The sequence below is a fragment of the Perna viridis genome, chromosome 10, assembly GCF_037379345.1.
Source record: "Perna viridis isolate PV_CMFRI_1.1 ecotype Kerala chromosome 10, ASM3737934v1, whole genome shotgun sequence".
NCBI lineage: Eukaryota > Metazoa > Mollusca > Bivalvia > Mytilida > Mytilidae > Perna > Perna viridis.
Genome location: NC_142454.1, coordinates 21,523,760 through 21,535,896, shown reverse-complemented (window position 1 = coordinate 21,535,896; position 12,137 = coordinate 21,523,760). Strand labels below are relative to the sequence as shown.

General features: G+C 33.7%; 1 protein-coding gene across 3 annotated transcripts in view; it reads left to right on the top strand.

Annotated features, from left to right (window-relative positions):
• The first annotated feature begins 8,540 nt into the window (after positions 1–8,540).
• LOC148604944 (methionine adenosyltransferase 2 subunit beta-like) overlaps positions 8,541–12,137 on the top strand; it is an 11,063-nt gene continuing 7,466 nt past the window's right edge. The window contains exons 1-3 of one of the 3 annotated variants that reach the window (XM_088549296.1): positions 8,541–8,595; positions 10,141–10,182; positions 11,147–11,343. In XM_088549296.1, coding sequence (XP_088405422.1) covers positions 11,161–11,343 — 183 coding nt within the window. In that variant the 5' untranslated portion in view covers positions 8,541–8,595; positions 10,141–10,182; positions 11,147–11,160. Of the gene's footprint in view, positions 8,596–10,140; positions 10,183–10,847; positions 10,957–11,146; positions 11,344–12,137 lie in introns of those variants that run through there. The other 2 variants (XM_088549295.1, XM_088549297.1) reach the window with 2 other exon arrangements.

Here is a 12,137-nt window from a genome sequence, read left to right as displayed (position 1 = left end):
TTACAGCCGCAGCAAGGTAGATCTTGAATTGTAGTTTTGCAAACAATAAGGTTCTCAGGAATGCGTGAAAGACTGTCCGCATTAGTATGTTTATTTCCACTTCTTTACTGTATAACCACGTTGTACTGAGACAATTACTCTATCCATCTGGCTAGTTGACCCTTCTATATTCGTAAAATTCAATGACCATCTGAGGCTAATATGGTCCGTCCTGACAATGAATTGGCTCCCAAGTAAATAATGTCTATCATGTCTTGTAAAAGCAGCAATTGCAAGCAGTTTTACGTGTCGTGCAATATTGTCTTTGTGCTGGATTTAAAACATTACTTGCATAACTGATAACAACGTTCTTCTTTTAGTGTATCTGACTCAGTTCTGCTCCTATACAATAATCTGAACTATCTGTATCCAAGATAAAAGTTGCATCTGTATCAGGGTAAGCCAGTATTGGTGGCTCAGTCAGTGCTGTTTTTCATTTTTCAAAAGCAAATTAATGTTCATTTTCCTACTTAAAATCTATTTTATTACTGATTAATTCGTGTAAAGGTTCTGCTATGTGTGCAAAATGTTCTGCATGTTCCCGATGATAGTTCACGAATCCGAGAAAAGATTCTAATTCTTTCTTTGTCTTACAAACTGGCTAATCCTTCACAGTTTTGATGTTTTCGGATCTACAGATACACCTTGGTTACTGATATTTTTTTTCCTAGAAATTTCACTTCTTTTTGGAATAAATTACATTTTGAAAGTTTCTGGTTTTAACCAAACTGTTGGCACCGTTCTAGAACAAGTTTGGTCATATGGTCAATAAAATTTTTGCCTAGAATAATTACATCATCAAGACAGGCTAATTTCTCTACTAAATGTCGCTGGTGAATTACACAAACCAAACGGGAGGCGGACATGTTGGAATAAGCCATATTTAGTGATCATTCTTATGTCTATCACACGTATAAATCTCCAATTACCAATACCCAGAAGCCATATCTACGGTACTCATATAAGTGCTACCTTTTAGTGTGTCAAGACAAGATTCTATTTTAGGTACTGAAGGGAAGCAATCTTTCGTAGTTACTGAATTATGACCACGATGGTCGAGACAGTATCTAAAACTTCCATCTTTCTTCCTTACCAGCACCGGACAAGCAGCCCATTCTGAAGTAAATGGTTCAATTACCCCTTTCTCCAACATCTTCTCTAAGTGTTTTTGTGCTTCTGCTTCAAATTTGAAAGGAGTTCTTCGGATATTATGTTGAACTGGTGTTTAGCATCAGCTGTGTGAATTCGATGTTTTATATCACTTTTAAATAAACCTAAATCCATGTCATCTTTTGCAAAGACTTCTTGAAAGTAGTTTTGCTGTCTTATTCCGTTGTCTTTCGTTAACATGTTTGGTAGTTCTTTCATACAGATCTTCTAAATGCTTTGGTATTATAACATTCTTTATGTCTGAAAATGTATCTGTTGAATTGTCATGGTCAGGAAATCTGTCTTTACAAACTTCTACATTATCGTCAGAAAACCTGTCAATCTCAGACAATTTTTTGTTGACAGAAACACCGTCAATGTTAAGAGTAATTTTCTTTGACATTACACTGTCTGATGTGCTTATACATGTATCATTTATGTAATTCTTGTCATTTTGAACTAATACGTTGATGTTAACGCTGTCATCTGAATAATGTTCTTTGTTTGGACGTGACTTGACTGGTATTTCAGTACCTTCATGATGCAGGTTAGCGAGAAGCCTGTCAACCTGGATCATGGATTCATCACTTTTCGAAGGAAATTTATCTGTTTCATAAATTTATGTCAGATATTCAGTCCTTAAATCTGGATCCTTATGAATCACTAAATTTGGTGCCAATAACCCCTTTAAATTGTTTCTTGGCTATACATTAATATGCTGTCAGTTTTTATTCTAATTAGTTTTATATTGTAAGGGGGTACAACTACTCTTTTCTTGACTTCTACTCTATAAACATGAGACATTTGTCCCTGTTCATTGGTAAAAAAAGTGCTAGAATAATTTCATTATTAATTTTGACTGTGTAATGTGACATATCAATGACAGCACCAAAACGCAAAGGAAAATCAGTACCAAGTATTATTTGGTCACTTATATCAGCAGCTAGAAATGTCCATTTGACTTCTGTATTTCCAGGTTAATTACTAACAATTCTGTGTGTCTTGCTTCCAACTCTGCATTCTTGACAACACCTTTCAACATGATTGACTTTCCGAGTTTTAATTTGGGCTCTGTTGTTTCAATAATGAATATCTATTAACTGAAATCTGTGCAGCACTATGCACCACAGATAAAGCGTTTTTTTTTTTTTGTTTTTTTTTGGTTTAATGTATATTCATCACTATTTCCAGGTTTCAGGATAGTGTTTGTTTACTCTGATTTTGTTGCATTTAAATCAAATTTGGTGTCTGTAACAGTCTCAATTTCAATTCTTGTTGAAATCAATTACTCTCATATAATCATCACATTCAGCATTTTTCTTTTTCATATATTCTTGTTTTTGTTGTTCATACCAATTTTTCGCTGATCTAGCTTCTCGTGATTTTGAGTCAGCAATTCTTTCATTCTGATCTGGTTCTGTTGCCTTAAATTATCATATTTTACCTGGAAGTCATTGGCAATATCTATTCTTTCCACTTCCATGCTTCGATCTTGTCTCTTAATGACTGAATGGTGAGATCCAAATCGTCAAATATCCCTCTTTTTTATCCGTTGCTTCCTAGTCACCCAAAGAAAATATTCCTCCTAGATCACAGTTCTTTAGAGATTGTTTTTATATCCTTTAGGTTCGCCATGGTCAATTTTCCCTTTTGTTTTCGTTTATCTATTATAGCTTTAGCTTTGACATCACCAATACCTCTCACACTTCTTAATTGATTGTATGATGCATTGTTTATGTTGAGTGTGTGCTATTTTGATATTTATATATGGGTATTAATTGTGAATTGTATATATAAACAGAAATGTCAGAAATCCTGACAATTTTTAATATCTGAATGACTTGTCAGAAAACCTTACAATGTAGATATTGTTATTTATTTTGTTTATTTAATTTTTGTTAAAACCTTGATGAAATGTCAGAAACCCTGACAAAATGATTCGTTGTTTAGGTAAACAAAGAAGTTTTCTGGCGGGAAAATCGATTGTTCTGTGTTGAGTCTGTACGTAAGCACCCGCACTACCAATGTGGTAAACCTTATAGATATATAAACATACCTATCTAAGGATGAATACTATATGGTAATTTAATAGGTTGTCAGACTGGCAGCTCTCAGAAGACGTCCGATCTCGACGGGAGGAAGTACTTGGTAGTTAGCCACAATACAAAGTCGGAAAGATCATGACATCGACTCCAGAGTTACCTTTTACAACATTAGTACGAAAACGAAAATTAAACCAAGCATACGAACAGTCAGCTGAGTGTCGGCGTCACTCGTATCATACAAATGATTGGCGAACACTGTGTTACGAAAGAGTTTTGGGGATTTTAGTGGTTTATTCACAAGTCAGTCGAATCATCTCCTAGAAGCAACGATGTTCTAGTTTTATAATGAACAAAATGAAGGATGTAACGGATATACGGAAAGTGCTATTATTTTCAACTTAATTGTTGTGGTGTTATTTAATAAGGTTTTCTTATTGAAACAATACGTACATAGCGTTAAAAGTGAATGAGCAACTCGGACTTCACTAAGACCAGGTGAACCGATGAGGAAAGCGTCCTTTGCTTTTCTTGAAACATCCGTCGAGCTGCTCGTATAAAGTCCAGGATACACGAAAGAGGAAAGAAATCTATGACACGTTGAACAAATCAGTTTTCATGATGCAGACGGATACACCGTAACGAACTTCTGGAGAAAGGACAGGACTGCACATGGCGGTGGACTAGCCGTGTATGTAAGGGCAGATTTACCATGTGACAGAAAAACTAGTTTGGATTTCAAAGTCATAGAATCTGTAGCAATAGAAATCCGCATTGGAAATCACAAATGTCTCATCAGTCGTATATACCGCTCACACACAATTAAAGATAATGATTTAATCATGTTTTTACTAGGGTAGCCGGTCAAATAATAACAAAATATAACAGTTTTATGTTAATAGGTGATATGAATTTTGACATGTTAAAACATGATAAATCCATTCATTAACATACGTATGTGATAATCTTTATTAGCATAATTTTGTTAAGGAACCAATATTTTTTCAAAAAAAAAAAAAAAATGCAAGCCCCAGTCTCAACGATGTTATATTGTCAAATTCCCAAATTCATTGTATGAATGTTTTGAATTTTAACTTGTGGTTTGAGTGATGTGCGCAACATAATCTCAATACAGTTCAGGAGTGATGTTGAACCAAGAAAACATGCCACTGAAAATTACAGAATTTAAAAAAAATTCTCAGAAGAAATTTTTTTAAATGATCTGAATAATGCAGATTTTAATAGTCTTAACTCAGAAAGTAATGCTGATTTAACATATAACCATTTTGAATAAGTTTTCACTGAAATAATGGACAAACATGCCCCAATAAAAAGTAGAAAAGCAAAAGCAAGACCTGCCCCTTTTATGAATAGTAAGCTGAGAAAAGCAGTGTGCAAGAAAAAAATGATGCATAATAGGTACCGAACACTTAGGTCTAGTAAAAAAATTATAGACAACAGAAGAACTTAGTTAACACAATTAGGAAAACATACGTAAAACAAAATTTTTTTCGAACGATGTATCGGTGGCCCTAGGTATAATAACTTCAGGCCAACAATCAAACCTTTTTTAAGTAATAAAGGGAACATTAGTAACAAAGACATAATACTGGAAGAAAATGATCAAATCATTAATGACCAAGCACAAAAAGCCACAGAATTTAACAACTTTTTCATAAATGTGGCAAAGGATATAGGATTAGAGTTAGCTATAAATGGAGAAGAACACCCAAGCATAGCAAATATAAACCAAAAAAAAAAAAAAAAAAAAAAAAAAGATGTTGAACCGTTAAAATCAAGAGAAATTGGGTGTAATTTTGGTTAAACAAATAGATAGAGCTAATGTTAAGAAAGCAACAGGCATAGATGGTATATCCGTAAATCTTGCGAAACCAGCAATTGCTCAACCTATCACAAACTTGATAAATAAAAGTTTAACAGCTTCTAAATTTCCAGAAAAAAACTAAAAGAGGCTCAAGTTGTGCCATGCTATAAGAAAAATAATGCCCGAGATAAGTCTAATTATAGACCTGTAAGTATTCTTCCCTGTATTTTAATTTTTTTAAAGGCCATAGATGTACAATGGACGAATTTTTTAGCCATATTTTCCATCCCTATCTTTCAGCTTTTAGGGTTGGCTATGGTTGTCTGTATTATTGAAAATAGTGGAAGACTGGAAAAAACCATTGGATGATAATACATTTATAGCTGCAATTTTGATGGATTAAAGCAAAACATTTGATTGCCTTCCACATAATCTTCTGCTAGATAAAATACAATTATATGGTGTTTCAAATGAGGTTCTTAATCTTCTCCGAGATTATCTGTCAAACAGAAAGCAGTGTATCAAACTAGGATCCTCATTTAGTAAGTGGGAGAAAATTTATAAAGGGGTGCCACAAGGGTCAGTTCTAGGGCCTGTATTTTTTTTATTTTTTTTTTATAAATGATATATCTAATTTCATTTAGGATTCTTCTCTCTATAACTACGCTGAAGACAATACTCTTCCCTATGCTGGATACAATTTCGATGAAGTGAAAAAAAAATTCGTGTCAGATAGCCTAAAATTGCAGCGAATCAGATAAAAGCAAACCCTGGTAAATTTCTGGCACTTGCCATTGGCAGAAAAACTTTCGATCTTGGTGATAGTACTATAAAATTTGAGGATAAAATAAAACTTTTGGGAGTAACAATAGATTATCAGTTGAAATTTGAAACTCATAGCCATTATTTGCAAAAATGCATCAAAACAGTTAAATGTTTTAAAAAGGATAGGGAAACACTTAAATTGTGATTATGGAAAACCATAAATCTGTGCTATTCTCTTTTGGTCTCTCTAAAAGGGACGATGATTGTGATTTACCGTCATTGTACTGGATTCCTAAACTCCACAAGAATCCATACAAACAACGTTTCATAGCTGGATCTGCAAAATGTACCACCAAACCTCTTTCAAAACTTTTACCTTCTATACACACAAATGTCAAAGAAGGTTTTCAGTCCGACCACTACACTTGTTACTCCCGTAGTGGTATTAATTCAATGTGGATCCTGAAAACTTCGAAAGATCTTTTGGAGACAATCAGTTGAAGACTATTATCTGAATATAATAACATTAAAACCTATGATTGTTCAACACTGTATACTTCTATTCCCCATACTCCAAATCATCTTCCAAATATACAGAGGAAAATGTTTACAAAATGCTGGAATTTTTAATCGACAACATATTTGTCCAGTGTGGTGAACGTGTTTTTCAACAAACGGTCGGCATTCCAAATTGTGCTCTTTTATTTGCTGACCTATTCCTTCACTCTTATGAGCCTGACTTTATAGCTGATCTGGTCCGAAAGAAAGAACATCGTTTTGGCTAGATCCTTTAATCTCATTTACCGCTATATAGATGACGTATTATCTTTAAACAATCCTAATTTCTGGGATTTGATACATCGCATCTACCCCAAAGAACTTGAGATAAAGGATACTACAGACACTGTGAAGTCAGCCTCATATCTTGACCTACACTTAGAAATCGATGGTAAAGGAAAACTATGGACCAAACTTTACGACAAACGTGATGACTTTTCATTCAGAATTGTCAACTTTCCTTTCATCTGTGGCAACATCCCTCCAGCACCTGCGTATGGAGTGTTCATATCACAACTCATACGTTATGCCAGAGCTTGAAGAAACTATGCAGACTTTTTGTATCGCGCCAGAAATCTAAGAAATAGGCTTCTGGAACAGGGTTATGTTGCTACAAGATTGAAGTCATCACTACAGAAGTTTTATTGTCGTCATCATGAACTCGTGGATCGTTATGGTGTATCCATCTGCACCATGAAAACTGATTTATTCAACGGGTCATATTTTTCATTTCCTCGTTTGTCTATCCCGGACTTGACTTTTTATGAGCAACTCGGCGGGTGTTTCTAGAAAAGCAGAGGACGCTGACCCTACCGGTATACCTGGTCTATGCTCCCAATTTTTATTGGAGTCCGAGTTGCTCATTTGCTTTTTGTTGCTTTGTGTGTATGATTTTAGTTGTTTTATGTTCTTTCTTGTGTATGTCTATTTTCCATGTCTGGTCTTTGTCCCTGGATTGCATTCTTTTGATTACCGCTATAACCTTGTTTCCCTTGATTACTCTTAAATAAACTGGGGAGGTTAACAATTTACCATTCTTTTATTTTATCAAATTTTAATTACTGTCCTGTCACCTGACACTTCTATAGTGATGCTTATACTAATAAAATTGGGAAAAATCAAGAAAGGGCCCTTAAATTAATCTATAACGACTGTACTAACACATTTGAGGAGCTATTATTAAAATAAAAAATGCCATCACTGAAAGAAATAGAACAATTAGAAATATTGCAGTTGAAACTTTCAAGATAATCAATTGGCAGAGCCCAGTATATCTACATGCCATAATGGAAACAACGGAAAATAAAAATAATTTCAGATATCAGAACACAGCAAACCTACCCAGCGTCAGAACATCAAGTCATGGGTTAAACTCCTTAAAATAGTTTGCTGCAAAAACCTTAAATGATCTGCCAGACCACTTTCGTAGAGAATCATCTTTAACTCAATTTAGGAATCTTCTAAACTAATGGAACGGCAGGTCATGCCATTTTTCTGCCTGCTATCCATAACAGCTTTGCTGTATGTTTTTACATCGTTGCCTATTTATAGTGCTGCTCTTTAATTTTAATCGTATTTTACATTTGCTGCTATTTGCCTTATATGTTGACTGATTTATGTATGTTTGCATGAAAAGGACTAGATATTTGCCATGTATTGTACTTGTGATGTAAATGTTGTTTATTGTATCGCATGTTTGTCTATTTCAAAAGCTCCCAGGAGCTTATGTTGTATTGTTTTAAAAATAACGACGTTAAAAAAGGCTTTTGTATTGTATTTTTTATTGTAATCACGATTTCATTATGACGACCGTAAAACTTTTGTCGGGATGATTTCAATATTGTAGCGACATGGCTATGTACTAATCCCATTTTGGGATTCGGCGCTGGAAATATGTTTTGTTTAAACCACCACACAATATCTCCAGCGCCGAATCCTAAAAGGGATTAGACCCTGTAAATATGATATACAATAATATATTGACAGGTCAGAAGTAAAGTTTAGTAACAATTAACTTGTTGCAAGAAAAGTTGAAGAGTAATTTTCACTTTCTGATTATATATTTCAAAGTGCAATGAATGAATTCATGAATGGATGCAATCAAACATATGGGACGATAACTGTAAGGTACGAACATTACTCTGCATTTTGTTATCTCCCTTGACCATTTACTTTCACTTTCTGTTTGACAAGCTGGATTTCATACTCAAGAGTCAAGTAAATATTCACTGGAACACCCAATTATTAGCATGACAAGTCTATGTACTGTTTCAATCGCCACTTTCTCAGAATTACTACCTACTCCGTTATCATATATGCTTATGCATACAGTGCGTTAAGGAAAAAATATGGGCATGGCTGGTCAATTTCCTGATAATATTCAGGAATTACATTTTAATCTTTAAAAGCAGCTCAACCTATATCTTTTTTTTTACTTTAAGTGGTAATCCCTTTTTGGATTCAGCGCTGATATATTTGTTTGTTTTGACTATCTCTGATGCCAAATTCCAAAAGGGATTATTTAAGTGGGTCTGAATCATAGTAATTAACTCTCCACTTTTGGCCGAAACCTCTGGATATTTCACAACCAACTCAATTTCTCACATGTCAAAGCAGTAGATCTGTCCAAATTCTTGCTAATTTTCTCTCATCGTATTTGGATTTTCCTATCCTTATATTAAGACAAGGACTTTCATTACTAGTAAAGTCTGTTTACCTTGCTGCCTCTGTAACATTTTTGAAATTTTCCCTGACCATGGAACTCTCCCTTTTTTTATCTTTTTTTTTATATGGTTGGGGGGGGGAGGATATTCAAATAAAGGATCAGGGTCAGAATGATATGCCATTTATTTTTTATTCATACTCTTGATTGACTAGTGCTGTTAACTGTCAAGTCTTGAAGAGTGTATACATGTATCATATTGTATATGGTATATTTGTATGTTTTACTCTTTAATTCTCTCTTAAATTATGGCTCAATATTTAAAAGGCTTTCAACAAACCATTGATGTACATATACTTTTAGAACTTCTTCAGGGACATTTTGTAAAAACATTCTTTATAACAGAGTAAATTATGCTGAATTCTCTTGATGGACAATCATTTGGTTTTGAGGTTGAGTGGCAAATTTTGTGGGGTCATATTTTTTTTGGAAATATTTCAGGTCAGCAAATTTATTATCAGCCCCATTGAGACTAGATTATTTATTTTCATATCACTGTATGAAGTATCTAGATTAAGGCTAGAAAATTTATTTCGTAGGAGGAGTAGGCTAGACTATTTATTTTAAAATTCTCCTATGCCATTCTTAGAATAAAATAGTCGCTCCTTTAATGCATATTGCACAAAAAAAATTTTGTCAGTGAAGTAATTGTAACCATGGCCCAGTTTTTGAAAGATCTGTCCATTGGACAAATGCTTTCAAGGGGATGAATATTTGTTTAAAACTATTTAAAAGTTAAAACAACTTGGCTTAGAACAGTAGACTTTTCAAGAGGATATATTAAATATACCCATCACAAGAAAATGCATTTAAATTTTCCATGTACAAATAAATTAACAACTATGTAAGTCATCCTGTTAGGTTGATGTCCCTGTATGAAAATTATTACAGGAAATATTATTAATAAGATGAACATGTACATGTAGTAGTAAATTATATTTTGACATGTATAAATATTATAACACATAAGAAGATCAATAACAAAGCCCTAGTATCAAGGTTTTGGGTGAATAGATATCATTGTAGTGTTTTTATTATAGGATTAAATTGAGAAGAAAAGGGACAAAGTAATGCCATACAAGGTATATTTCCCCGACAATTGAGATTTTCATGTACCAAGAAATTAATTAAGTGTTTATTCCTGTAACTCTAAATTTAATTACATACATGTACATAACATCATCATTCAAATTAAGTTTTGAGGAGGAGAGTGATATAAATGAATAAAGATTTTTTCATAGCCACATGTTTCTGAATGTGGTCCATTTTAACATAAAACGAGAATAGGTATGGTGAATATGTCAAAGAACCAACAACCTTAGTATAGATTTATGTGTACCTTTTGTCTTATTATTCAATAATTTGCTTTTCGCGGCAGGATTTTGAGGTTGTATTTTATTTCATGATGCAAATGCTAAGCTTGTACAGGGTCTTCACTATGGTCTAATTGCACACTGATCCAACGGTCATTAACTCAATACTCAGTAGTCCAACATTTTATGGTTCTTCTAATGATCAGCATAATTAATCATAATTCATTGGTCATCTTTAATTGAATATCATTTGTAATTTTCATTTTAACAGCTCATGGAAAAAAAATCTTGTTTATTTGATCATTGATTTTTATCACTAGATGTAGATGATTTTGCATCCCTTTATTTAATTGAACAGACAACATCTGTTATCTATTGGAAGTTTTATATCAATAAGTAAGTCTTGTGTACATCTTGTTTGATTTATATATTGTTATAAAGGAATTTTGCTGTCAAGATTGTTAATGAATATTGCTTTTTAAATCCACGATTCAATTTGAATTATATATTCAAGTTGCATGTATTTGATTTGAATTTTGAAATGTATGTATTTATGTATTTTCTTTCCCAAAACCATATTTTTTTATTATTTTTTTTTTTAATCAGAAATGAGGTTGTTTATTTAAATACAACATGCACAATTTTTTAAAATAAAATCCCAGACTTCCACTTAATTGACCTGGAGATACATTGAATGGACATTATTCTGACTTGAAAGTTTTCTGTTTTGCAGTTTGATTTTAGACCATGTCCAAAAGAGTTTTGATCACTGGAGCCTCAGGACTATTGGGTAGAGCAATATACCAAGAATTCATCAATGAAGGTTCATGGAATGTGTTGGGTCTAGCTTTTAGCAGGTGCTGTGGAAATTTGAAGAAAATAGATATCACCAACAGTGATGAAGTTAAAACAGTAATGCATGATTTCCAGGTAGGAATGATAATGGAAACAGGGTTTTGACCTTTCCTAAACAATATTTGACCCTGTGTTGTTCCTGGTATCAAAATAATAAGCTCTCAGCAATGCTAAGCTTGTCGTAAGAGGTAACATTACCCTGGCTGGGGTCTAGGGTGCTCTGCATAAAGAGCAACTGGGTTGTGTGCCCCTGATGGTGGAATGGGGTAACCCTTGCATGCTACACACTGGGGTTGTCAGGCCATAGTACAGAAAACCAGATTGCATTTTAAATCATAGTGGTGCTTTGTGTAGGAAAAAATATCATGTGTCTTGCACATAAAAGAACCCTGCTGTGGTATTCAACAGGAGAGGAGCCTAAGCTTTGCTTCAGGAAGCTAAATTTCCTGACCATACCCACCTTTGTTTTTCCAGTGGCATTTGAAACTCCTCAAACCATTACCCTTGTGTTCCATGTCATTTTCCATTACATCATTATTTCATCCAATGTTCATGTTCATTGTTTCATCCATTTCATGTTTATCACCTGAATATAGCTGAAATATTGCTGCTTTTGTACCCCCATCTCCATGCTTTGTTGGAGGTATATTGTGATTAGGGTGTCTATCAATTCACAAATATTGTGGGCACCATTTTCTCTGCATCTACCTCTTAAAATCTTGACCAAACTTTGTATAGGTTTGCCCTTTGATTGTCTGGATTCAATTGAAAACTGAAGTGATATCAACTTCTTGTTCGACAACTTTGTTTATGCTGTCACTAAACAGTTCTTTAGTGGAGATAAGTAGGTGTCCTTTAGAAAATTAACT